This window comes from Palaemon carinicauda, chromosome 19 (genome assembly GCF_036898095.1).
Source record: "Palaemon carinicauda isolate YSFRI2023 chromosome 19, ASM3689809v2, whole genome shotgun sequence".
In the NCBI taxonomy this organism is placed as follows: Eukaryota; Metazoa; Arthropoda; class Malacostraca; order Decapoda; family Palaemonidae; genus Palaemon; species Palaemon carinicauda.
In genome coordinates this window covers 20,452,925-20,480,689 of record NC_090743.1, presented here as the reverse complement: position 1 = coordinate 20,480,689, position 27,765 = coordinate 20,452,925, and the positions used below count along the sequence as shown (strand labels likewise).

The window sequence follows — 27,765 nt, the reverse complement described above, 5'->3', positions numbered from 1 at the left end:
GTAAAGCCTATATGATCAGAAGAAAATATATTTGTGGAAATGGGAATTTTTGGGTTGTTTTGGGGATTTTTTTGTTGTTGTTTTGGGGATTTTTAGACTACCCATCTAGCAACACTGGCTATTCGTTTCCTCGTTGACTGTCAGTACGAGTCCCAGTCTACAACAGTTTTTTCACTTGCTTTTCATTTGAAGAAATTTAAAACCTTAATAAATCGTGATGGTAAGCATAACGAACAGTTTCTTTAGTAATAGAACAAGGTGTTTAAATACTTTTTATAGGCTTGTGTGTACTTTTCTCAATCTCTACCGGTAGGCAATTGGTTTGCTGAGTAATGTAGCAATTTAGAGAAATGAATATTTTGATTCCTCGTTAATATATCTGCTATATAGTTTTTGTACTGTTATTAGTAGTGTCTTTTATCAATTTATGGCCAGTAATTTACGTGCAAACCTCTTGTTTATGTAACGGGACAACCAAAATGGGTAATGGATTCAGGGCCCGGGAAATCCAGTAAACATTTCTTTTTACCAGTCATTAATTACATATATGCTCAAATTACTTCAAATACTTCTGTCTGCCATCACTAAGAATCCTGCAATTACATTTTAAACAAAATTTATCAAAAGTGAGTCACACTTTATGTAACTTTGTACAGCAACGGGGTGTATAGGTCTAATTACAATGGCCCTATTGTTTTCATATTGTTACGGATGGAAAAAGCTTTTCGGAGCCTTTGTAGTTTGTTGGAACAGGCTTGGGACCGCTAGAATTATGAGTAAAAAATATCAGAAATCCGATATTTTTTAAAGGGAATGATCACAGATTGAAATAGTATTGAATTTACTAGTTTTGTGAATGCTTGTCCCAACAAATTATTTTCTAGGACAGGGTCACGATTGCCAGAAAATAGAGTGAAAAACTTCACCAATCGACTTTTTCACGAGAATTTTAACAATGAAATAATGAATTCACTAAATTTGTAAATGCTTGTCCTAATAATCTACATACTAGGACCACTCAGCGCATTAATGTCGGAATCGTGAAGGAAAAATGGACAACAACTAACCCAAACTTCACCCCCTATCCTGACCTACAAGTCATGTCCTTACCTTCCTAATGACGTAACGGGGGCTAACACCCCTCTGCAACCCCCCAAACCACAAATCCACCTAACCTATCCTAGTAGTTCCCAGGTCACAATCCCTTAGTTGGGGGCAAGCCCCCGAACATCTTTCCCAGATCTCCTACACAGTAAAAGCGATGGGCAGCACTATGAATTATATCTTAACCATATTGTAATAATAAAAAAGTTACTTAGGATTACCTTAATATTCGCAGTTGCTAAAGTCAAAATCCTCGGGTTCTTGCGCCTTCAACCTCTTCCTTGGTGGAGGATTAGGCGGAGGACTTGAATTCGTGCGACTAGTGGAAGTTCTGGCGTCATTTGCAGAAGAACGGCTGGTGGAGAGCCGAACGTTACTTGAGGGAGGTCGACTTGTGGAGGGCCAAACGTTAAGAGCGTTAGTAGGACGACAGATTGTGGAGGGAGGAGATTCAGGAATTGGCAAGAAGAGAAGACTGGCTGTGAGCGGGTAAATGCTCTTGAGCTGTAAAAATGCCCTGAACGAACATATGGACTTCTCTAAATATCGCTTCCTGATACAGTACTCTGCGAAATAGCTTTCGTACAACCCTTTCTGGGTACCAAAACTTGGTAGCAGGCTCCTTTTGAGAACCTGTCATTACAATTCTATAGTGTTTGTATGTACGGTCGGGTCATTAGGATCAACAAAGTTAACTGTAAAATGATTAAAATCATAGTCTTTGACCTTGGAGTAGCCTTTCCAGCGATTGGAAATGATGGCGGTCAATGAAAGAACGGGCTCTTAAGGCACCGGGATCAACGTTTGGGGGCTACGTTCTGCAACCACTTGGAAAAAGGTCTCACATGTTTCCAGGTCAATGCCCCTAAAGATCCAGGCTTCTTCGACTCGTTGCCCAGTGTTATACTTCCTCTTTTCGAACTTACTCTCATCCACTTCCACAATGTGATCTGGTCTGCCAATTTTCTTGTCTAAAATCAAAACCTGTTCACACACTTCTCAACAAAAGCTATACAAGTCAACAAAGAGTGTGAGAAGCAAGCTTTTCCCTCATCACATCAACACTGTCTTGAGCCCTACGTTCAACCCAACAACATGTATGGAGGATGACCTCACGGTCTTAGAGATGTGAGCGGTCGAAGAATGAGCCCTGCCGCATTGTGAATTTCTTGCGACACTTGCGGTTCCTACACCTCCAATTAAATATCTATTGCCTAGTATGCACATGGGTCCATCAAGCATAAGAGCAACATCACCAACTTTACGGTTTTCACAGGGACCTCTAAAATCACCTAGGAGCCCTTCACGAAATAAAAAATGAAAAAATTCTGGGGTAACTCGAGTAAAGTCCTGTAGGTCTATAAATCTTATTGTCCTCAATGCATTAAGCTGATCTAAATGAGTAATAAACTCAATAACATCGCTCAAAGAAAAACTATAGGGAACACGTCTGTCCATTACGGTGGTTAGCGTTGGAAAGGCCGACCTCGTTCAGGTCAATCTCAGGTCGCGGGGGTGGGATTAAAAATTTTGAAATCACGCGGCCAACATAAGTAGATCTAAAAGCACACAGAAACGAAAGGTTAATTTGGGGAGAGTGTTTGACACTGGCTTGATCTACCTAAGCATCTTAACTAGATGTTGGCTAACCTAACCTAATTAGTGTTCGGTATGATTTCAGGACGTGTCCCTATGAACTACAATCTTATTAAGGGGTTAAGAATGTAGATTGTTGGGATTATCGAAAACATAAGTCTGAACATCAATAAATGTTCAACCTTGCATCACCAGCTGATAAGCGAATGGAGCACCTCCCAACGGGTGTTATTATAGTCAGGCAGGAAGTAGTGCTTGGGGGAAATTTTACGATCGAGTAACTTGGCCGTAGCTTCAGCGAACAACGCATTATAACGATCTTTCCCCTACCTAACTATTCATGATAATTATTACAGGACGTGTGGCATAGAAAAATTTTAGCAAATGAAACTCCACAACCAAAGTGGTTCAACAGAGAAATGGCCAATGTAATAAGAAGTAGAGACAGGAAACATAAATCAGTGGGTCCAAAGCCTTCAATTCATGAAATTTCCAAGCACAAGAAGTTAAGCCAAAAAGTAGATAAATTAGTTAGAAAGGCTAAGATCAATGAAGAGAAATGAGTGGCTTCAGCTAGTAAAGAAAACCCAAAAGAACTTTTTGCCTTTGTAAACAGTAGAAAACCAATCAAAAACAATATTAGCCCATTAAGGGATTCGGAGGGTAATTTTATAAGAAATTATTTGGAAAAAGCTTAACTGATGAATGCATATTTCACAACTGTATTCACTAGGGAAGAATCAATGACCCTCCCCGTACCAGCTATCAAATATGAAGAGCCACAACCATTAGAAAAAATCAATTTTACAAAGGATGATGTAAAAGAAAAAGGACTCAGTAAGTCTGAGGCACCAGGTCCAGATGATATTCATCCAAGAGAAATTATAGAACTAGAAGAAGAGATAATCCCACACTTTTATAAAAATGTTCCAGAAGACAGCCAACAAGAGAAAGGCACCACAAGGATGGAAACTAGGCAATGCTCCTCCAGTCTACAAGAAGGGACCAAAAGAAAAACCTGGGCACTAAAGACTTGTGTGTCTAACTTCAGTGCCTTGCAAAATTTTTACATCAATTGTAGTAGATTCAATGGTAAAACATAGAGAGAAAAACAGTCTTCTGATAGACAGCCAACATGGTTTTGGACAAAAGAGATCGTGTGTGACAAAGCTTTTGGAATTTTTCCGCATTTTTAGCATTTATGACAAAAGCCTGACAATAGACGATCATATTCTTAGACTTTCAAAATGCTTTTGACAAAGTTCCTCATAAAGAATTAATGGTAAAAATTAGAGCACTAGGTATCATTGATGAGTCATCTGAATGGGTCGAAGATTGACTAACAAACGGAAAACAGAGAGTTGTAATCAGTGGAGAAGTTTCAGAATGGGCAGCTGTTACAAGCGGAATACCTCAAGGATCCGTCCTTGGACCTTTGCTATTTCTGATCTACATTAACGACATAGCTTTAGGATTAACTAGTAGAATAGCCTTAAGAGAGGTTCTAATGAGGCTAGGAGAATGGTCCAGAAAATGGGAAATGTAAAGTCATGCACATAGGTTATAGTAACCCACAATCAGATTACTCACTGCTGGGTAATGAAATGGAAAGTGTGGATCAAGATGAAGATCTCGGTATTATTATCAGCAAGGATTGGAAGTTCACCAAACAGAGCATAAAAGCATAAACTAAAGCACAGAAACTAATAGGCTACATAAAGGGACAATTCAAATACAGAAACAAAGATGCTGTACAACAGCTGTACACAACACTAGTAAGACCCCATTTAGAATACAGTCCAGTTCTGGACTCCAAGTATTCAGAAGGATATAGATAGACTGGAAGCAGTACAAGCTAGGGTCATCAAACTAGTTCCAACACTGAGACAATTTGGATATTGACAGAGGATGGAACGTTTGAACTTACAGTATTTGATCTACAAACTCGACAACTAAGGGGACAGTTATTTGAGCCATTCAAAATTCTTAAAGGGATATCAAATGTAGATTACAACAATCTATTCATGCTTAGCACAAATCAGTCCAGAAGTAACGGATACAAACTGGAATTGAATAAAGATACAACAGTCAATGTGGCAATTTCTTGACATATAAAATTAAAATAGCAAATACTTGGAAATGACTTCCGGCGGATGTAGTAAATAATAACATAGTAAATGAGTTCAAGAATAAGTTAGGCAAGACTATAAGAACTCTCTAAATGCTTAAACCAAATCGCTCTACCAAAGAGGAAGTTGAGTCTCTGCTGATGGACTAAAAAGTCTTTGAGACATCCAAAACACTCCCCCTCACTCTCTCTCTCTCTCTCTCTCTCTCTCTCTCTCTCTCTCTCTCTCTCTCTCTCTCTCTCTCTCTCTCTCTCTCTCTCTCTTCTCTCTCTTCTCTCTCTCTCTCTCTCTCTCTCTCTTTTCTCTGTCTTTTCTCTCTCTCTTTTCTCTCTCTATTTTCTCTCTCTCTCTCTCTCTCTCTCTCTCTCTCTCTCTCTCTCTCTCTCTCTCTCTCTCTCTCTCTCTCTCTCTCTCTCTCTCTCTCTTTCTCTCTCTCTTTTCTCTCTCTCTCTCTCCTCTCTCTCTCTCTCTCTCTCTCTCTCTCTCTCAATATTTAATTTTTCCTTGTTTCCTTTCCTACCTGGGCTATATTCCCTGTTGGGGCCCCTGGGCTTATAGCATCCTGCTTTACCAGCTAGGGTTGTAGCTTAGCAAGTAATAATAATAACATGCTGTCATCAAATTTTAGAACTTTCACTGTTGATTATTTTGATTTTTTTAAATGTCAGGTAAAGGTTCTTTTTTTTTCAATATTAAACTTACCCGATAATCATGTAGCTGTCAACTCCGTTGCCCGACAGAATTCTATGGAGGGATACGCCAGCTATCACAATACTAGAAGGGGGTGTACTTACCAGCGCCACCTGTGGCCAGGTACTATAGTACTTCTTGTTGACACCTCCTCAATTTTTCCTCTGTCGTGCTTCCGGCAAGACGTTCTGGGATACGCTTATGATCTTGGAGTATTTTCACGGCTTTTGGTGAAGTATTTCTCTCAGATTTCGGCTGTCGCTTTACTGGAAAACTTCTATATTAGCTTAGATAGCTATTATTTAGTCCTGATTAACGGTTAACGATCTTTTGCTTGATTTTGAAACCCCACTTGGCTAACTCTTTTGATTCAAGATGTCTGACATTTCACAAGCCCCCACCCATAGACGATGTAGGTCTTGTAATAGGCGTATTCCGAAGGCCTCGGTAGATCCTCACACCGCTTGTTCTGACTGTAGGGAAAGGCCCTGTCAGTTAGAAGATCGATGTGAGGAATGCGCCGGACTTTCGGAACTTGATTTTGTCCGTCTTCTTAAGTATTCAACCAAGTTAGAGAGAGAGAGAGTTAGGAGGAGTTCTTCTCACTCTTCACTTTTTTCCTCACCTCATGATCCCCTACCTTTTCCTACCCCTGTAGTGGCTACCCCCGAACCTACTATTTGCCCTCAACCTGATATGTCTGTTGTTTTGCGTGCCATTCAGGCCTTAGGTGACAAAGTAGAGTCAGTGGTTAGTGATCATAAGTCTCTTATGGCCGAAGTCAAGGAACTTAAGGTCAAGAGTGCAGTGGGTGGTATTAGTGCCAGTGCTGTGACGAGTGCTAGTGTCAGTGCAGTGCCAAGTGCTAGTGTCAGTGTCAGTGTGGTGCGTGAGGATACTTCTGTGCGTGCCAGTCGTCCTCCCAGTCCGGGACCTCTTGCAAGCTCCCAAGCCCAGGGGAGAAGCTATGTCGAAGGGCAAAAGGGTTCGGCAGGCCTTGATCGGCGTACAGAAGTATCCTCGGTGGTTGCGGGCGTGTCTTCCAGAGACCGTCACTCCCACCTGCAGACGATTGAGCCCGTCTTTTACTCGTCTGCTGATCAATTGTCAGGGAAGAAACGCTGGACTCAGGTCTCAAGACCACTCAAACGCAGAGTCCAGACCTCAAGAACTCAACCGGGCTGCAGTCATTGGATCAGCTCTGACTCGCCGCAGTCATCAGTTGAATGCACTCCTCCTAAGAGGAGTAAGGTTCTGCCGCAACAGATCTCTGCTGTTAAGGCTTTACCTCAGCAGACCTTAGTGTCTGCCGACCCCAAGTTGACTCTACTGCAGTCCATGCAGTCACAACTTGCGGTCTTGATGCGTGAGTGTCAGGCTGAGAAGGTTACACCTCCTCCTGCGATCGCTCCGCCTGACCGCAGTACTGCCTGCCAGGCGTACGATGTTGAGGCTCCTCAGGATACCTTACCACGCTCTGAGTTTACTGTTTCCAGTGGTGTGCAGCTCCCTCCGCCTTCCTTAAGGCAACCTCAGCAATGGGAACAGGAAGCTTATACCTTACTTCCTCCGCTTCCACTTGCAGTTCCACCAGTGAGGCAACACTCTCTTGAGGTACAACAACCTCTCCCATCCATGAGTCAGTCTCCTCAGCTCTCGCTGCAGCGAGCTCAACCCTCCTCAAGGCAAGCACCTCAACACCTTAGCCTTGCGCCTCAGGAACCTCAACTCGCGAGACAATTACTGCGTTCTGCGCAGCCACTACCTCATCGCTCACAGCTCACACCTCAGGAACCTCAACTCGTTCCTCAGGAACTTGCTACTGCGCATCCGCCAACCACTCAGCAAGCGCAACCCTTGAGTTCAGACACTCATGCCAGGAGTCAGCCTTCTTCACCCATGCGCCTACCTTCTGCTACTTCTTTTGATCAGCCTTTGCAGACTGAGCCTCAGGTATTCCCTCAACAGAGTCTTGAGGAGGAAACCACAAATATTGTTGTTCCAGCTCGTGCTGACTCTGCTGTTCAGCATACCTTACCGATCTCTTCGCTACACTCTGGTGATGAGGTGTCTGATGATGAGGCTGCACACCTGGATCCCTCATCAGACGTGGATGAATCCAAGTCTTCTCCACCTTCTATTGACTTTCGTAAGGTCTTGGCTCTTTTTAGGGAGGTATACCCAGACCACTTTGTCTCTGCTATTCCCCGCTCTCCGCCATCTGAGTTTTCGCTGGGCATGCAGCCAGCTAAGTCTACTTATACTAAGCTCGTCTTAGCAAGGTCCTCTAAGAGAGCGTTAAGGATTTTAGGGGAGTGGTTGCAGTCTAAGCAACAACTTGGAAAGACTTCGTTCATGTTTCCTCCGACTAAGCTCACTTCTAAAGCGGGCGTTTGGTATGCCACAGGAGAGGAACCAGGCTTGGGAGTACCTGCCTCTGCCCAGGCTGACTTCTCAAGTCTGGTAGACTCTCCTCGTAGAACAGCAATGAGGCGCTCTAAGGTTTGCTGGACCTTCTCAGACCTTGATCACTTCCTGAAGGGTGTTTTTAGAGCATTTGAGATGTTCAACTTCCTAGACTGGTGCCTGGGGGCCCTCAGCAAGAAGACCTCCCCTGCGGACAAGGATTCTGCCATGCTCTTAATGTCCTGCATGGATAAGGCCATTAGAGATGGATCTGGCGAGCTTGCATCGATGTTTGTGTCAGGGGTTCTTAAGAAAAGGGAGCAGCTTTGTACCTTCCTTTCCTCCAGCATCACACCTTGCCAAAGGTCTCAACTCCTTTTCGCTCCGCTCTCGAAGTTCCTTTTTCCCGAAGAGCTTGTTAAGGACTTGTCTGCTGCCCTGATACAAAAGGACACACATGATCTTGTGGCCTCATCGGCTCGTAAGACTAAGGTTGCTACCTCAGTCCCCAGGACTTATCGCACCCCAGTGGCTGATACTCCTGCTACGAGGTTCATACCGCCCTTTCGTGGTAGAGCCCCCAGCCGAGGAAGCTCCCGTCCAGACTCTTCCAGGAGCAAGTCTAGGAAAAGTTCCAAGGCTTCTAAAGGAAAAAACTGACTCTCCGCATCTCCAGACAGCAGTAGGAGCCAGACTCAAGATCTTCTGGCAAGCCTGGGAAAAGAGAGGTGCAGACGCCCAGTCTGTCAGTTGGCTGAGGGAGGGTTACAGGATACCATTCTGCCGCAAACCCCCTCTGACCACATCTCCCATCAACCTCTCTCCCAACTACAAAGAAGAGGACAAGAGGCTAGCGTTGCACCAGGAGGTGTCGCTCCTTGTACAGAAGAAGGCAGTGGTTATAGTCCGGGACCATCAATCCCCGGGCTTCTACAACCGCCTCTTTCTGGTGGCCAAGAAGACAGGAGGTTGGAGACCGGTGCTGGACGTCAGCGCGCTCAATGCGTATGTCACCAAGCAGACGTTCACGATGGAGACGACGAAGTCGGTCCTAGCAGCGGTCAGGCAGGAGGACTGGATGGTCTCTTTGGACCTGAAAGATGCCTACTTTCACGTTCCTATTCATCCAGACTCCCAACCTTTCCTGAGATTCGTTTTTGGAAAGGTTGTCTACCAATTCCAAGCCCTGTGTTTTGGCCTAAGCACAGCTCCTATGGTGTTTACGCATCTGATGAGGAATATAGCAAAATTCCTCCACTTATCGGACATCAGAGCCTCCCTTTACTTAGACGACTGGCTGTTGAGAGCCTCCACGAGTCGTCGCTGTCTGGAGAGTCTCAACTGGACTTTGGACTTAATCAAAGAACTGGGTCTGTTAGTCAACATAGAAAAGTCTCAGCTCATTCCCTCCCAATCCATTGTGTACCTGGGAATGGAGATTCGGAGTCAGGATTTTCGGGCTTTTCCATCGGCCCCAAGGATAAGCCAAGCCCTAGATTGCATCATGAGCATGCTGAAGAGGAGCAGTTGCTCGGTGAGACAGTGGATGAGTCTCACAGGGACCCTTTCATCGCTGGCCCTGTTCGTCGAGCTAGGGAGACTCCACCTCCGCCCTCTTCAATTCCATCTTGCAGCTCATTGGGACAAGGGTTTGACTCTCGAAGCAGTCTCTATCCCAGTCACCAAAGAGATGAAGACCACTCTCTTGTGGTGGAAGACCAATCTCCTTCTCAGGGAGGGCCTATCGTTGGCTATTCAGACCCCCAATCTTCATCTCTTCTCAGATGCATCGGACTCGGGCTGGGGTGCGACCTTGAACGGACAGGAGTGCTCGGGAACGTGGAACGAGGAACAGGGAACGCTCCACATCAACTGCAAGGAGCTACTAGCAGTTCATTTAGCCCTGCTGAACTTCAAGTCCCTCCTGCTAGGCAAGGTGGTGGAGGTGAACTCAGACAACACCACAGCCTTGGCTTACATCTCCAAGCAAGGAGGGACCCATTCGAGGAGCCTATACGAGATCGCAAGGGACCCCCTCATTTGGTCAAGAAGTCAAAACCTCACTTTAGTCACGAGGTTCATTCAGGGCAACATGAACGTCTCAGCAGATCGCCTAAGCAGAAGGGATCAGGTCATTCCCACGGAATGGACCCTCCACAAGAGTGTGTGCAACAGACTTTGGACCTTGTGGGGTCAGCCTACCATAGATCTGTTTGCCACCTCCATGACCAAGAGACTTCCGCTGTACTGTTCCCCAGTTCCAGACCCAGCAGCAGTTCATGTGGATGCTTTTCTGCTGAACTGGTCCCATCTCGACCTTTACGCATTTCCACCGTTCAAGATAATAAACAAAGTCCTTCAGAAGTTCATCTCGCACGAAGGGACACGGCTGACGCTGGTTGCTCCCCTTTGGCCTGCAAGAGAATGGTTCACAGAGGTACTTCAATGGCTAGTCGACGTCCCCAGGACTCTCTCTCTAAGAGTGGACCTTCTACGTCAACCTCACGTAGACAGGTTGCACCCAAACCTCCACGCTCTTCGGCTGACTGCCTTCAGACTGTCGAAAGATTCGCTAGAGCTAGAGGCTTTTCGAAGGAGGCAGCCAGCGCGATTGCCAGAGCAAGAAGGGTTTCCACTCGTAGAGTCTACCAATCTAAGTGGGAAGTCTTCCGGAGCTGGTGTAGAGCCAATGCAGTATCCTCTACCAATACCTCTGTGACCCAAATAGCTGACTTCCTATTACATCTTAGGAATGAGAGATCCCTTTCAGCCCCTACGATTAAAGGGTACAGGAGTATGTTGGCTTCAGTTCTCCGCCACAGAGGTTTGGACCTTTCTTCCAACAAGGACCTTCAAGACATCCTTAAGTCTTTTGAGACTTCTAAAGACCGTCGTCTACCCACTCCAGGCTGGAACCTAGACGTAGTCTTAAGGTTCCTTATGTCACCTAGGTTCGAACCTCTCCAGTCAGCTTCCTTCAAGGACCTTACCCTCAAGACTCTTTTTCTCGTCTGCCTTGCAACAGCTAAGAGAGTCAGTGAGGTTCATGCCTTCAGCAAGAACATTGGTTTCACGACCGAATCTGCAACATGTTCTTTTCAGCTCGGATTCTTAGCTAAGAATGAACTTCCTTCGCGTCCTTGGCCTAGATCGTTTGAAATACCTAGCCTCTCCAACATGGTAGGTAACGAGCTAGAGAGAGTTCTTTGCCCTGTCAGAGCTCTCAAGTATTATCTTAATAGGTCTAAACCTATTCGAGGACAGTCAGAAGCCTTATGGTGTGCCATCAAGAAACCTTCGAGGCCCATGTCCAAGAACGGGGTTTCGTATTATATAAGGCTTCTGATTAGAGAAGCCCATTCTCACTTAAAGGAGGAAGACCTTGCGTTGCTGAAGGTAAGGACCCACGAAGTAAGAGCCGTAGCTACTTCGATGGCCTTTAATAAAAACCGTTCTCTGCAGAGCATAATGGATGCAACCTATTGGAGGAGCAAGTCAGTGTTTGCATCATTTTATCTTAAAGATGTCCAGTCTCTTTACGAGAACTGCTACACCCTGGGACCATTCGTAGCAGCGAGTGCAGTAGTAGGTGAGGGCTCAGCCACTACATTCCCTTAATCCCATAACCTTTTTTAACCTTTCTCTTGAATGCTTTTATTGTTGTTTTTATGGTTGTTACGGTAGGCTAAGAAGCCTTCCTCATCCTTTTGATTTGGCGGGTGGTCAATTCATTCTTGAGAAGCGCCTGGGTTAGAGGTTGTGTAGAGGTCCTTTAGTAGGGGTTGCAGCCCTATATACTTTAGCACCTTTGAGTTGATTCAGCCTCCAAGAGGAACGCTGCGCTCAGTAAGGAAGACGAACTTAAAAAAGAGGCAGAGTAACGGTTCAAGTCGACTTCCTTACCAGGTACTTATTATTTCATTGTTATTTGAGATAACTGTTATATGAAATATGGGATACTTAGCTATCCTTTAATCTTGTACACTGGTTTTCACCCACCCCCCTGGGTGTGAATCAGCTACATGATTATCGGGTAAGTTTAATATTGAAAAATGTTATTTTTATTAGTAAAATAAATTTTTGAATATACTTACCCGATAATCATGATTTAATTGACCCTCCCTTCCTCCCCATAGAGAACCAGTGGACCGAGGAAAAATTGAGGAGGTGTCAACAAGAAGTACTATAGTACCTGGCCACAGGTGGCGCTGGTAAGTACACCCCCTTCTAGTATTGTGATAGCTGGCGTATCCCTCCATAGAATTCTGTCGGGCAACGGAGTTGACAGCTACATGATTATCGGGTAAGTATATTCAAAAATTTATTTTACTAATAAAAATAACATTTTTTTTTTTTTTTAAGAACAGGATGTCAGTTGTAGGGCAAGTGATACTGTGTCAGTAAAATTAGTGGCAGTATGTGTTTAACAAATTCCAAAAAAACTTTTCAGCTCTTTGTTCTTGTAGAAATTTTGAACCTGGGATAGTTCTGTAGAATATTATTGGTAAGGGATAAGTGTATGGTTGTTTTTTTGGTTGGGGGGGCTAGAAGCCAGGCATTGATGATCTATGTTATTGTAGGAGATACTTATAAATAGTTCCATACTGTATTTCTTCATTTATGTTAACTATTTCCAGGCTTTACCCAAGAGCTTGTCCTTTGCAACAGTCAAGTCACAAGAAAATGACTATGGGTGTGAGCAAGGCTTTCTTCAACGAGCACCGGTTAACACTAATGCACATCCACTGGAAACATCTGAATTGACTTACCATCGGAGGCAAGAGACCCAAGAGATGTCTCTTGCAGTGAAAACATTTGGCCTTGGATTTGGATTACACTTGAAGCATCAAAGGTTGGCTGTAAGTATCATTAATTTGTACATGAATAGAAAGCATCATCCTTTGATAGAATAATCTGAGTGAAGCTGGAATGGCCTTCCAAATTTTTAAAGAGGTAAACACAGTTGCCTGTCCGGTGGTGGGACAAGTGAAGTAACTCTCACTTTTACTTCGGATGGCGGACATTATTATTATTTATTATTTTTATTATTATTTTTTCAATATTAAACTTACCCGATGATCATATAGCTGTCAGCTCTGCTGCCCGACAGAAAAACCTACGGGCGGAATACGCCAGCGATCGCTATACAGGTGGGGGTGTACATCAACAGCGCCATCTGTCAAGTAGGTACTCAAGTACTCGATGTCAACAAAGAACCAATTTTCTCTCTGTCGTGCCACTGGCAAGACCTACTAAATACGCTGTTACTAACTGGATTTGTTTTCACAACGATTTGGTGAAGTACACTATTCCAGTTTTGAGCTTTCGCTATGCAGGGGTTTTATCTTCATTTCAAAACTTGAACTCGTTTTGGATAGATTTAATTATGGTGACGAAGAGAGTATGGACTCTCTTTCACTTTTAAATGGCCGACCCTTCCCTTAGACGGAAGTGTGTTTAGGTTTTTGGTAATTTTGCTTAACACGTTATATATCTATATATTTTATATCTCTCCGCCTTTATAGGCCTCTTCGATTAACTTTCCATTTATTATAAACATATAAAAATAAATTTTTATGTTTGTTTATATGCGACCTTTCCTGATAGTAGGCGGTCCTAACTTGGAACCGAAGTTAATTAACATTGAGCCCGTTATATCGTATTTAACCTTTAAAGAATTTAATACTTTTTAAATTTTAATGTTTTATGAAAGAATTTCTTTGATAGTCTCGTACTGTTTTCAAAGATGAACTAACGTTTAGTTTTTTAGTCTACGCAGTTGTTGACGTTCAGAACGTTCAACATGCGCTCTATCGTTACGATAGAGAGAGAGTGTATCACGGTTTCACTTTGCAGTAAGAGTAAACCGATTCTGGCGTTTCGTTCATTCTTTCTTAGCTTAAATGGTTTAAATTCTAAATTAAAGGAACTTTTTATTTGGAAAACCTTTCAGTTTTTTCCTTTAGCAAATAACATGTTTTAACGATATATAGTTGGGCTCTTCTCTCAGGTGCGAAATCAAGAGAGTAAGAGAGAGAGAGATAGAGACGGAGGGAGAGAGAGGAGAATAAACGTTTCGTTCAAGCGGGTAACGTTGTTCTCGTTTTTACTCTCCTCCCTAGTCGCTGTAGGGGAAGAAGGTAAAACGTTTCTAGGGTTTTATTCTTGTTCCCAGGCTATGTGCGGTGAGAGATTGTAAACGTAGTTTATTTGATCTAGTGTTTAGTCTCTTTCCCAGCCACTGAATTCTTTATCTTTATATGTTTTCTGTTGCATTATACGACTGTTTTCGCAATTACTACCTTTTAATGAAGGATAGGATTGCGTGTTTCAGGTAGAAATCAGTAAAAGTTTCGATTTCAGTGAAATAAGTGCAAAACAGAAAATCAAAGTGATAAAGTGATATGCGCAAAGTGTTACAGTGTTGCGTCCGAGGGTTCGTCTGTTCGTGCCAGTCGTTCACCTAGTCCGGGACCTCTTACAAGCTCCCAAGCCCAGGGGAGAAGTAATGTCGAACGACTTATGGGTTCCTCAGGCCTTGATCAACGAACAGACGTTTTTCCCTCCGTGGTTTCGGGCGTATCTACCCAAGATCGCCCCACCCACACAAAGACGAGAGAGCCCATTTATTCCTCGTCTGCGGAAGAGGTTTCTCGTAAGAAACCATGGACCACATCTCGCAGCTTTTTAAGTGCAAGTCGGTCCCTTCCGCGCAAGTCCAACGGCCCAGGTGTAGCCACTGGGTCAGTTCGGACTCGCTGCGGTCATCCGACGACTGCACACCTCCCAAGAGAGGCAAGGTGGTACCGCAACAGGCAGTAACTCCGTCTGTTGCCGCACCCGCTGTTTTAGACCCTCAGTCACAACGAACAGTAGCTCCGTCTGTTGCCGCTTTTGTAGACCCTAAGTGGTCTTTACTGCAGTCTATGCAGACTCAGTTAGCTGCGATTATGCAGGAGTTTCGTGCGGAGAAGGTTGACACTGCTCCCGTTAGCCTACAACCTGCCACGGTTGTGCGCCCAGCTCACGCTGAGGCTGCCTGCTCCCACACTCCAGCTGCGGAGAGCTCCACCACCGATGCGCAGTCGACCCTGCCAGACGCATGTTGACGTTAGCCGACGTGCGGCACCCTCCGTTGACATGCGTGAGCTACCGCATCAGCAGTGGGAAGGTGGAGTCAAGCTGCCGTGTTTTGACGCGATGCGTCAGTCTCCGCAACCCACGGCAGTCCCCACCATGCACCACCACTCCGCTTTGGTTGTTGCCAGCTCTCAGACTGTCAAGCAGTTACATGACGTTGCCTTCTGGTCTGCTACTAATGCACCAGTGCTGTATGTCCTCACGCACCTGTTGTGGTTGACAGTTCAGTTTTTTGACAGTTCACAGACTGTCAGGCAGTTACTTAACGTTGCCTTCTGGTCTGCTGCTAATGCACCAGTGCTGTATGTCCTCACGCACCTGTTGTGGTTGACAGTTCAGTTTTTGACAGTTCACAGACTGTCAAGCCGTTACATAACGTTGCCTTCTGGTCTGCTGCTTATGCACCAGTGAGACCCTCACTGAGATAACCTAGCTTTTCTCGGACAAGGTTCCTGTAGATGAGAAAGTGCTGTTCTCCCTCCTACTGATATTCCTTTGAGGACTCTGTCATTTGGAGAGGAGCCTTAAGCTGCTTAGCCTCCTATGGACTTTAATTAAAGCATAACAAGGCTTCCAGGGATGGTAAATGGTTCCGCTTCAGTCGCTAACCCCGTCTGTTGCCACACCTGCTCCCGTAGACCCTAATGGGCTTTGCTGCAAGACATGCAGTCCAAGCTTGTGTCCTTGATAGAGGACTTTTTACGGAGAAGAACCTTCTGGCCAACAACCTTCCTACCGGTTGGTTGTGCGCCCTGTTGACACTGAGGTATCCTACTCGCGTCCGCCAGTTGAGGTGGTTCCTCCACCGATGCGACCCAGTGTGGGTTGCCAGTCGCACGTTGACGTTAAGCGACGCTCGGAGGTGGTTGTTGAAGTGTGTCACTAGGAAGACGTTCAACAACCAGCAGAGGTGACTTGTTGTGACGCAGTGTGTCAACCTCAGCAACCCGGTAGGGTGTTGACTGCACAACCCAGACAGTCTAGACAGTTTCGGGTTGACGCTGTACTTCCTCGCGTCCCCATGGTTGACAGTTCACAGACTGTGCAGCAGTACCATGATATTGCGTCCGGCTCCGTCACGCATCCACCAGTGCGACCGGATTCAGCGAGTCAGACGTTGCCCACTCCGTTGCCGTTTCCTCATCAGTTTCGGATAAGGAACCCTCTGATGAGGACGTTGCTGAACTAGACGATCAACCCCCAGCCCTGCTATCCATCCAGAAGATGCTGAAGAAGGAACGCTGCCCTGTCAGGCTGTGGATGAGTCTGGTAAGGACACTGTCATCCGTGGTTCTTTTGTGTCACTTGGAAGACTACACCTCCGTCCTCTTCTGTATCATCTAGCTTTTCACTGGAAAAAGGACAAGACGCTAGAAGCGGTCTCGATCCCGGTTTCCGGAAAGTTAAAGTCTGGTCTGACTTGGTGATAGGACTTTATCAACCTTAGAAAGGGTCTTCCCCTGTCTGTTCAGACTCCCAACCTCGTTCTCTTCTCGGACGCATCGGACGTAGGCTGGGGTGCGACATTAGGCGGTAGGGAATGCTCGGGATTTGGAACTCGAGTCAAAGGACAATGCATTTCAACTGCAAGAAGCTACTGGCAGTACGTCTGACCTGGAAAGCTTCAGGTCTCTCCTTCAAGGCAAAGTGGTGGAGGTGAACTCGGACAACACCCGGCTTTGACGTACATCTCCAAGCAAGGAGGGACCTACTCTCTGACATGGTACGAGATCGCAAGGGACCTCCTCACCTGGTCAACAGGTCTAGACTTTTCACTAGTAACGAGGTTCATCCAAGGCAACTTGAATGTCATAGCAGATTGTCTCAGTAGGAAGGGACAAATAATTCCAACAGATTGGACCCTCCACAAGGATGTATGCAAGAGACTTTGGGCCACCTGGGGCCAGCCAACCATAGATCTCTTCGCAACCTCGATGACCAAGAGGCTCCCAATAGTTTGCTCACCTATCCCGGACCCAGCAGTAGTTCATATAGATGCCTTTCTACTAGATTGGTCACATCTAGATCTATATGCATTCCCTCCGTTCCAGATTGTCAACAAGGTACTGCAGAAGTTCGCCTCTCACGAAGGGACAAGGTTGACGCTAGTTGCTTCCCTCTGGCCCGCGAGAGAATAACTCACCGAGGTACTTCGATGGCTAGTAGACGTTCCCAGAACACTTCCCCTAAGGGTGGACCTTCTACGTCAGCCATGCGTAAAGAAGGTACACCAAGGCCTCCACGCTCTTCGTCTGACTGCCTTCAGTTTATCGAAAGACTCTCGAGAGCTAGAGGCTTTTCGAAGGAGGCAACCAGAGCGTTTGCTAGAGCAAGGAGAACATCCACCCTTAGAATCTACCAATCGAAGTGGGAAATCTTCCGAAACTGGTGCAAGTCAGTATCCGTATCCTCGACCAGTACCTCTGTAACTCAAATAGCTGACTTTCTCTTATATCTGAGGAAAGAACGATCTCTTTCAGCTCCCATTATCAAGGGTTACTGAAGCATGTTGGCATCAGTCTTCCGTCACAGAGGCTTAGATCTTTCCAACAATAAAGATCTACAAGACCTCCTTAAGTCTTTTGAGACCACGAAGGAGCGTCGTTTGGTTACACCTGGTTGGAATTTAGACGTGGTACTAAGATTCCTTATGTCAGACAGGTTCGAACCGCTTCAATCAGCCTCCCTGAAAGATCTCACCTTTAAGAGACTTTTCCTGATATGCTTAACCACAGCTAAAAGAGTCAGTGAGATTCATGCCTTCAGCAAGAACATCGGATTCTCATCCGAAACGGCTACATGTTCTACAACTTGGTTTTCTAACCAAACACGAGCTGCCTTCTCGGCCTTGACCAATATCGTTCGATATTCCAAACTTATCGCATGGTTTGAAATGAACTAGAAAGAGTATTATGTCCTGTAAGAGCTCTTAAGTTCTATTTAAAAACCTTTACGAGGCCCGTCTGAAGCTTTATGGTGTTCAGTTAAGAATCCATCTTTGCCTTTGTCAGAGAATTCTTTATCCTATTTTATCAGACTGTTAATACGAGAAGCTCATTCCCATCTGAATGAGGAAGACCAAGCTTTGCTGAAGGTAAGGACACACGAAGTTAGAGCTGTCGCAACTTCCGTGGCCTTTAAACAAAATAGATCTCTGCAAAGTATATTCGACGCAACCTATTGGAAAAGCAAATCAGTGTTCGCGTCTTTTATCTTAAGAATGTCCAGTCTCTTTACGAGAACTGCTACACTCTGGGACCATTCGTAGCAACGAGTGCAGTAGTGGTGAGGGCTCTACCACTACAATTCCCTAATTCCATAACCTTTTTAATCTGTCTCTTGAAATGTTTTATTATTGTTTTGGGTTGTCCGGAAGGCTAAGAAGCCTTTCGCATCCTACTTGATTTGGCGGGTGGTCAAAGTCATTTCTTGAGAAGCGCCTAGATTAGAGGTTTTGATGAGGACCTTTAGTATGGGTTGCAACCCTTCATACTTCAGCTCCTAGGAGTCGCTCAGCATCCTATGAGGATCGCGAGGCTCAGTAAGGAAGATGTACTTAAAAAGGCAGAGTAATTGTTCAAGTCGACTTCCTTACCAGGTACTTATTTATTTTATGTTTGTTATTTTGAATAACTGCTAAAATGAAATACGGAATACTTAGCTCATATAATGTCAACATGTTATGCTGGTCTCTACCCACCCCCCTGGGTGTGAATCAGCTATATGATCATCGGGTAAGTTTAATATTGAAAAATGTTATTTTCCTTAGTAAAATAAATGTTTGAATATACTTACCCGATGATCATAAATTAAAGGACCCACCCATCCTCCCCAATAGAGACCCAGTGGACAGAGGAGAAAATTGGTTCTTTGTTGACATCGAGTACTTGAGTACCTACTTGACAGATGGCGCTGTTGATGTACACCCCCACCTGTATAGCGATCGCTGGCGTATTCCGCCCGTAGGTTTTTCTGTCGGGCAGCAGAGCTGACAGCTATATGATCATCGGGTAAGTATATTCAAAAATTTATTTTACTAAGGAAAATAACATTTTATTATTATTATTATTATTATTATTATTATTATTATTATTATTATTATTATTACAAGCTAAGCTACAACCCTAGTTGGAAAAAGCAGGATGCTATAAGCTCAAGAGCTCCAACAGGTGAAAATAGCTCAGTAAGGAAAGGAAACAAGGAAATAAACAAACTACAAGATGAGTAATAAACAATCAAAATAAAATATTTAAAGAACAGTAGCAACATTAAATTAGAACTTTCATACATAAACTATAAAAAATTGAAAAAGTAAGAGGAAGAGAAATAAGATAGAACAGTGTGCTTCTCAAAACTCATCTGGTTGTTTTAATTTTTTGCTTTTTATTTCAGATTGAATAAATGATCTTCCAGACAGTCCCATTCAAGGAATATTAATGGAAGAATTCAAGGATAGGCAGTGTTTCCTGTACTACATGTTGGTATCCAACATACAGTACTTGTTCTTGTCAGGCTGCATGCCTGTTGCTCTTCTATCCATTGTGTGTGTAGTCATGTCATACAAGACTACGACGTGAACTAAGGAGTTCGTTTCCATTGGAATTCACAGGTATTCCATTGGAGAAACAAACTGCTGCTGAACTAGTGTGAAGGGAAATCCACTGCCCTTTTTTGTTCCTTCATTGTCTTCCCGACCCCAGAAAGCTGCTAAGGGTGCATCTTCTGTTTGTGCTGCTGTGGTTCTTTCCCAGCTAGATCCTTGTCATCGGCATGCAAAACTCTCATAGAAAGCGAATTTCAAGTTCTTCCTTCTCCTCTACCTCACCTTATTGGTGTCTTCACAGTAACTCCTAGAAGAAGAACATGAACGTACACAGTAACTCCTAGAAGAAGAACATGAACGTACACAGTAACTCCTAGAAGAAGAACATGAACGTGTTGCCAAAAAAGACCAGGAAGTCTGATAAATAGGACTCGCTTACATGGAACTCTGGGAAATCCAATCGATGAGTCACGCACTCATGACTCCTACTGTTTTTCTCCCCACGGGAGAGAGTGTGCTCATTGTTTGTATGGAACAGTGCTTACACACTTTGGGTCAGGACAAAGGCCGTCACCTTCTTTCCCTCTTCTTGGACGATCTTGCTTCACCTCTTCCTATATTTTCTTCCAATCCTGCTGCTAGAAGACAACAGCTACCCCAAAGAGTTCTGCTTGAAGTAAAGGAAAGTCTTCAGGTCATTACTGTGTGACGAGAGCTCTCCCCACGCATAAGGTTCCATGCGTGTGAGCTTCACACTTTGATTTCATTTATACACAATCCATGTTCAATGGCGTACCATGCACAAGATCTCCATGCATGTAGGCTCGGACTGTAATGCCTTATAGCATACGAGACGACAATTTTTCTTGTGCACAAGCTTCATGAATGTGACCATCTATGTGCCTGTCATCTGCGTGCTTTAAAGCGCATAAGCTTCACATACACAATCTTCGCAAACGTACATCTACTCGTACGACTTCACGTTCTTTTACAAGCTTTACAAACACTATTATCCACAAGCACGATCATCAGTGACCAAGATCATTTCGTGTACATGGGCTTTACGAACAGGATCATCTACGTACATGACAGATATGCATATGATCAACCACTTACACGATTACCACCAAGCACAATGGGTTCACCCATTACATTCCAGATTGTCTCCAGTGTACAAATGCTTCATCACAGCTTGGCAGGTATCAGTGGGATTGGTCTTCTCTTGCTCAGCCGAGTGACGAGGACTCCTCTGAGTGATTCCTCCCATGTTTACTGGAATGTATCTGCTCTGGTCCCCTGAGTAGATCCTGGTACATTCTTAAGAGGTCTCAGTTTTGTAATGTTTCCTTACCCGAGAATATGTTTCGGTACTGTAAGGATAATGTAGCTCCTACTGCTATTAAGAGTCATAAAGTGCGGTGGTATAAGGACAATAATGGCCATTAGGAAGAACGTCTTGGTAAAACAGGTGCTAGGGAGTTATTGGATCCTTTTACTGGCCAGACAGTACAGTACTACATTGGATTCCTCTCTCTGGTTAAGGCTTATTTCTTCTTTTGCCGACACATACACTGAATAGCCTGGCCTATTCTCTTTCCTCATACACTTGACAACACTGAAATTACCAAATGATCCTTGTTTGCTTAAAGGGTTAACTATTGCTCTGTAATTGTTCAGTGGCTACTTTCCTCTTTTTAAAGGGAGAAGAGACTGTTTAACTATGGTAAGCAGTTATTTTAGAAGAAAGATACCCCAAAATTAAACCATTGTTCTCTAGTCTTGGGTAGTGCCATAGCCTCTGTACCATGGCCTTCCACTGTCTTGGGTTAGAGTTCTTTTGCTTGAGGGTACACTCGGGCACACTATTCCATCTTATTTCTCTTCCTCTCATGTTTTGAACTTTATTTATGAAAGATCTTATTTTAATGTTGTGATTGTTCTTGAAATATTTTATTTTAATTATTCATTACTTCTCTTGTAGTTTGTTAATTTCCTTTCCTCATTGGGCTATTTTTCCCTGTTGGAGCCCTTGGGCTTATAGCATCCTGCTTTTCCACCTAGGGTTGTAGCTTAGTGATAATAATAATTTGGAAAAGAGACAATAGATCTTCTCGACCTACTACCTTCGGGAGATTATACACGGGTCTGTGGACACCTTTTTGGGACTGGTTTTTGTGGCCTTACAAGTCATTTAGATCCCAGCCAAATTACATCTGAATCCAGACAGGGTTGGAACATTTTTTATTGGCAAATACATCTTTCTTCCTCCCTTTCCCTCTTATGAATGACAAGTGTTCTTTTACCCAAGGAAGAAGTGTACCATGTCAGACTTATAGAGAAATATTGGTGTATGGTACACGAAACGCTGTCTTATCTTCGGGAAGAGTGAGAAGGGTAGACCAGATGAAACCAGTAACTTTGAATTATCTTTGAAAGATGATACCTAACACAAACAAAAGGATTTCCACTGTTCAGAGGTATCCTGTTTCGAACTACATCTAGTTCTCGCCTCCCTCCTAAAGGACTCAAGAATAGTTGCCGGGCGAGTAGGCTAGTCATAAAGGTTTTCAAGGTTAGTTCTTGTATTTAAAGGAGGGGGGTTTGTATTTGTGTGGGAGCAAATCACAAATTAAGTAATTTGTATTTTTCCTAACTATGCAAACTTGAGTCCTTGAAATATTTAATTCTCACCACCACCTCGCAAGCCCTAGCTCTGGGATTAGAATGGAGAATCGGCCTATGTAGGAGAATGGGATAACTTCCATCTCTCTTTCGCTCCCGCTATCCTTCCGCATAGGATGCTTCTGTTTACCACGTTGAGGGCTTAAACAGCCGTTCCTGCTTTGCTATAGTCATACTTCTATTAAAGAACTCGTGTATGTATAGTTAGGAAAAATTTGAATTACTTTGAAAATGTGTGTTGTTCCAGCACTGAGTACTTACCTCGAACTACTTTCTTAGGAGTATCTGGGCTCTCCTCCCAACCAACCAGAATTTTGTGTAGTTTCCCTTATCTCCGTTTTCTATAGTGGGTACCTCTGGCGGATTGTTTCAGCCAATGGGAGCGCACAATATCTGTACTTAGCCAATTAGTGTGTCCTAGTATTTGCCCATGCAGGGAAAACAGTGGCAAAGTGAGTTGGTCAACATCTGCTGAGAATTGCTCCTGCTCTATGCACCACATCACCAATAATTATTAGATAACAGTCCAATATGATTGAAATTAGTGTGCTTTTTCAAGAGATAGGTGAATTCGTTCAAAGGGCTATATTTGTGGAGCAACTTGACAGTGTCAGAGTGCACTTTTTGCAAAAGTTCCCAAGAGTAAAAGTGTCTTTGAAAGGTCTCAGAATTAAAAAAATTTTCATATCTGCATTATTTCTAGAAGTGCCTCGAAAGGGTAAAAACTATTTGTTTGTTGAAATTTTTTGTCCCTTTTTTTTTTTTTTTTTAGTATTTCATGCATAGTTTGAAGGATTTTTTTAATTTTCTCTCTTGGTAGGATTAGATACGAGGCAATTTTTATGTTCAGTGATTCCACTTTGAAATTTTCATTTTCAGCCACGTAAAAAAAATGTCATTACAGTATTTGAATGTTTTACATTTTACAGCTGTTGGACATCTCTCATGATAATCAATGTTTGTTTTTTTGTCTTTCCAACCTGTTTAAGTCATGAGTGTTATATTTTAGTGTTGTTGCATCAAAATCCTTTTCCCTTGTGTTATGCCAAAGTCTATAGCTATATGGAGCAGCACAGCCCTTGTGCATACTGTAATTTATTTCTCCATTGGATACTGTTACTTTCCAGTAATCAGTCAATTTCATCTAGAATTAAGTTGTCCTTGCTCATGATGAACTGAATAATCTTTCCTACCATGCAATCTCAAACCTCCAGAGTGGGATGTGACTTGTTTGTCATAATCTCAGCCAGGCATCATTTAAACCCTAAATGAAGGCCTTGAATTGGATTTCACACTCTAGAGCTTCAGCTAAGTATTAATTGACTTGCCTGGTGTCGCACACCAACTTCAGCATTGAGAGGGCTGGGGATCCTGCTCATTTATGTTTTTTTTTTTAACATAACAAAAACTCAGAATCCATCAGTTTCTAATGAGATTTTAGAGCTTCTCATCTGTACGTTGTTGGTAATTGACAACATTTGTAGTCTTCCAAACTTCATTTGGGTTGAAGACCATCTGGCAAAAATTTTCTCGGTTAGGTTTGTCGTGGGAAATAGTGGCTTCTCTTAGAGAATCACATCAGTCAAGGGTTTGCTTGTGGCAGATCTGCCCTGAAGGATGTGAGTTGCCCAGTAGAAATTTCTAGAATGCTTTAGTCTAAAGATTCAAGATCATCTGAACAGGGTGTAGTGTAAAGCTTAATTAGCTGTATAGTTGGTTCAATTGTTACCTAAAACCCTGTACTTCTTGTTCTTATACAGGACAGAATAACCTGTACTGTATTTCAAACGGTTCATTCTTAAGAATTAATTGTCACAGGATTTATCAGAAAGTATTGAATGCCAGTCTTAATACTAGGTTACAGCAATCATTATTCCTGTGTTTATACACATAACTTGGAATAATGTCAGTCAGGTTCCTGTGGTGTAAATTTCCTGGGTTAAGGACAAATATTATTATTTCCTGCTAGTATTGAGAATACTCTTGTATTTTACAGGTTATAGGTTGGACAGGGCATCACCCACCCATTGAGATACTACCGCGAGAGAGTTATTGGATCTTTTGACTGGCCAAACAGTAGTACATTGACTCCCGCTCTCTGGTTATGGCTCATTTTTCTTTTGTCTACACTTACATCGAATAGTCTGCCCTATTCTTTACACATTCTCCTATCCTCATACACCTGACAACACTAAGATTACCAAATAATTCTTCTTTCCTCAAGGGGTTAACTACTGCACTGTTATTGTTCAGTGGCTACTTTCTTGATAAGGGTAGAAGAGACTTTAGCTATGGTAAGCAGCTCTTCTAAGAGGACACTCCAAAATCAAACCATTGTTCTCTAGTCTTGGGTAGTGTCATAGCCTCTGTACTAAGGTCTTCCACTGTCTTGGGTTAGAGTTCTCTTGCTTGAGGGTACACTCGGGCACACTATTCTATCTTGTTTGAAGTTGTTTCTCTTCCTCTTGCTTTTTCAAGATTTTATAGTTTGTATATGAAATATCTAATTCAATGTTGTTACTGCTCTTGAAATATTTTATTTTAATTGTTTATTATTTCTCTTGTTTGTTTATTTCCTTGCATCCTTCCCTCACTGGGCTATTTTTCCTTGTTGGGGCCCTTGGGCTTATAGCGTGCTGCTTTGCCAACTAGGGTTGTAACTTAGCAAATAGTAATAATAATAAACTTTAGGTTTGTGTTATGAAAAATAAAACTTACTAGATTTTTTTTAATTTTTCATAAAGATAAATGAAAAGCCAAGATGGTGGTGGCCAGAAAAAGGTATTGGTTACACAAGTGCTCCATTTCCTATCATGTCTTTTCATTGGAAACAGTAGTACATACATCTTTTTAAGAGCTTTATTTTTTATTTTTTTCATGGTTGAGCTTTTATATAAAAAAATTAGTAGCATATGAATTTAAAGTAAATATTGAAGTTATTTCTTATCCATATTTGGCTATTTAAATTTTTCCTTATACCATTATTTTAATGCTCTCCATTTTCTTTTTGATTTGTAATCTTCATACTTTGTCATAGTTAATAATGTCATTATGTTATTTTTATTTAATTTACTTCTCAGGCCTTATGAACTACTCTTTCTCTTAGCAGATATAAGACAATCTTAGCCTTGTGGTAATAGTAATGTACCGTATTGGGTATCCAAAATATAATTATAGATTAAATCTACAGTATTTTAAAGAATAAATATTTCTAATATTAATGGCACATCTTTGACTTTAAAAGAAAACTTTAAACTCCCCTTTGAATAATAAATATTATTAGTGACTAAAATATGTAATTAGGAAGGAAATCAAAACATGTTGGTGGAGGAAAGTTAGTCACCATGTTGAAGAATTCCAATTTCATAGCCAGTAAATCCAGGATTTACTGCAAGTGTTATTCTGCTCTGTGATACCTTGCCCTGTTAAATCTTCATCTCAACAATTCAGAAGAGGAGATTGTTTTCTTGTTGATCATTCTGCTACTTTTCATAGGATAAATACAAGTGAGAGTCTTGCTATCCCAATCATCTCTATTCTTCATTAATTTTTAATTTTAAATATAAAACTTACCCGCTGGTTATATAATGGCTAAAGTCTCTTGACGCCCTGAGACTTTAGCCATTATATAACCAGCGGGTAAGGATATTCAAAAATTTATTTTATTATGAAAATATCATATTGAAAATCGAACTGTCCAATTATAGAGAAAAAAATATACACATTACGTACTTGTGCTGTATTACCGAAAGATATATTTGAATTTACAGTATAATCAAAGGCTAACAGGGGAATAAAAGTTTACTGACCAGAACAGCTTCTTTGTAAACCTTTCTAGATATTACTAGGAGAAAGATTATTGTCAGAAAATGTAGCCCAACAAGGAATGATCAAGTGGATTGATTGAATGTTGAGGAATTTACTAGGAATGATACCAGTCTAAACTTTCATAGGAACCAATATTTATGTAATGTTCAGTAGTGAGGTCTTCAGATGGATCCTTCTTCCCACTGGTATAACCCCATAAATTGAAGAGATGTTACCTTCCATGTTAGCACTTGATAGTCCAGTATTTGAATTTGCTTTCTTCGTATTTGATATTTTGGTCACTGTCAAAGATCCTTAATTCTTTAGGCATTCCATTTTGTACAGATCTCAAATGTTAATTTTTTTTTTGTAATTTACTGTTAAAGCAATGAAAGCATTTTTCATGAGAGACTACTATCTATTAAAAGTTATGAGATGCAGTATGTTAAGAATTACTTGAATATTGTTGTTTTTTTTGTATTTACTCACATTATAAAGGCATACTATTATAAATTCCAATTCTATTAAAATATATTTTAAAAGGCAAAATCTTCACACAGGCTGGATGTCCAACGATTGGTCACATGGCATGTTTACCCCGATCTAATGCTCACCTTGATGCCTTAACTGGCAGAGATCTTGAAATTGGTTTTGAAGATACTCTTGGAAGGGATTCCGTGGCAGTTGCTGATCCTCACGTAGCAATGGAGAAGCAGCACCAGAAAAATTTGTTTAGAAGATAAGGCAGTTTTTTTTATATATGCTATCCTGATATTCTTCACTGTAAGGAATATATTTAATTTCTTTGGTTATTCTTGGTAGCTTTGTTAGTTTTTTTTCTCTTTGATACACTTTTGAGATGTGAAATTGTTATTACATATAAAGTTTTAATTAATCTCTCTTGGACACTTAATAGTTTTGTTGAAAATGCAGTACTGTACTGTTTCTTGAAAACTGATGACCTTTAGAAAAATAGATACAGTACAATGGTGGTTTTTAAGGTAAAATAAGCAACTTAAATTTGTTTTGTGTTTACTAGTGTATTTAATCAAACCAAGTTACATATAATCCATTAAAATTAAGATTGGATTTTGTACATTGGGCCAGCTGCTATTTAGAAATAGTACGTTTCATTTTTTTTTTATTACAAATAAGACTTTTGCCCATTATAAGATAAATGAATAAAAGGAATTAATCATCTTGAAATGTTTGAATCTTCTTGTAAACATGACAAATTCAAAGATAATTTGTATTTTTCCCTAACTAATACAAACCTTGTGTTATTTATGTGGATATTCTTACAGCGGCAGTTGGAGGTAGCCATTAGACTTTAATTGTGACATGGCAACCCTGCCTAACCGCTTGAGCGGGTAGGCTGGAGGTTACCCAGCCACCTCTATATATACTCTCAGCGGTGAGAGACATCAATTTTTATTGCAGGCAGGACTTCTGGAGGACAGGTGATGGCAGGCCATTTTATATAATTAACTCCAGGTTTGTATTAGTTAGGGAAAAATACAAATTATCTCTGAATTTGTCATTTGTTCCCATTCTAAGAAACCTTCCGTTATTTCTGTGGATGACTCACTCTTAGGTGGGTGGAAGTCCTAGATCTGGCATGGACATTGACCTGGTTTTACTTAGTACAGTATATGACTTTGGTCTAGG

At 42.2% G+C, this 27,765-nt stretch overlaps 1 protein-coding gene and 1 pseudogene across 1 annotated transcript; both read left to right on the top strand.

The window, feature by feature from the left end:
* LOC137658655 (uncharacterized) overlaps positions 1-27,765 on the top strand; it is a 422,221-nt pseudogene that overhangs the window by 98,331 nt on the left and 296,125 nt on the right.
* Pomp (proteasome maturation protein) lies at positions 69-27,297 on the top strand. The gene is made up of 3 exons (XM_068393273.1): positions 69-220; positions 12,563-12,784; positions 26,658-27,297. The coding sequence occupies exons 1-3, from the start codon at positions 218-220 to the stop codon at positions 26,838-26,840; spliced, it is 408 nt and encodes a 135-aa protein (XP_068249374.1). The 5' UTR covers positions 69-217; the 3' UTR covers positions 26,841-27,297.

What these genes read in the sequence shown, in the direction of transcription:
- Pomp (XM_068393273.1), top strand. An exon ending in TGAAGCATCAAAGGTTGGCT is followed by an intron (nt 12,785 to 26,657) that starts GTAAGTATCATT and finishes ATCTTCACACAG; the next exon opens with GCTGGATGTCCAACGATTGG.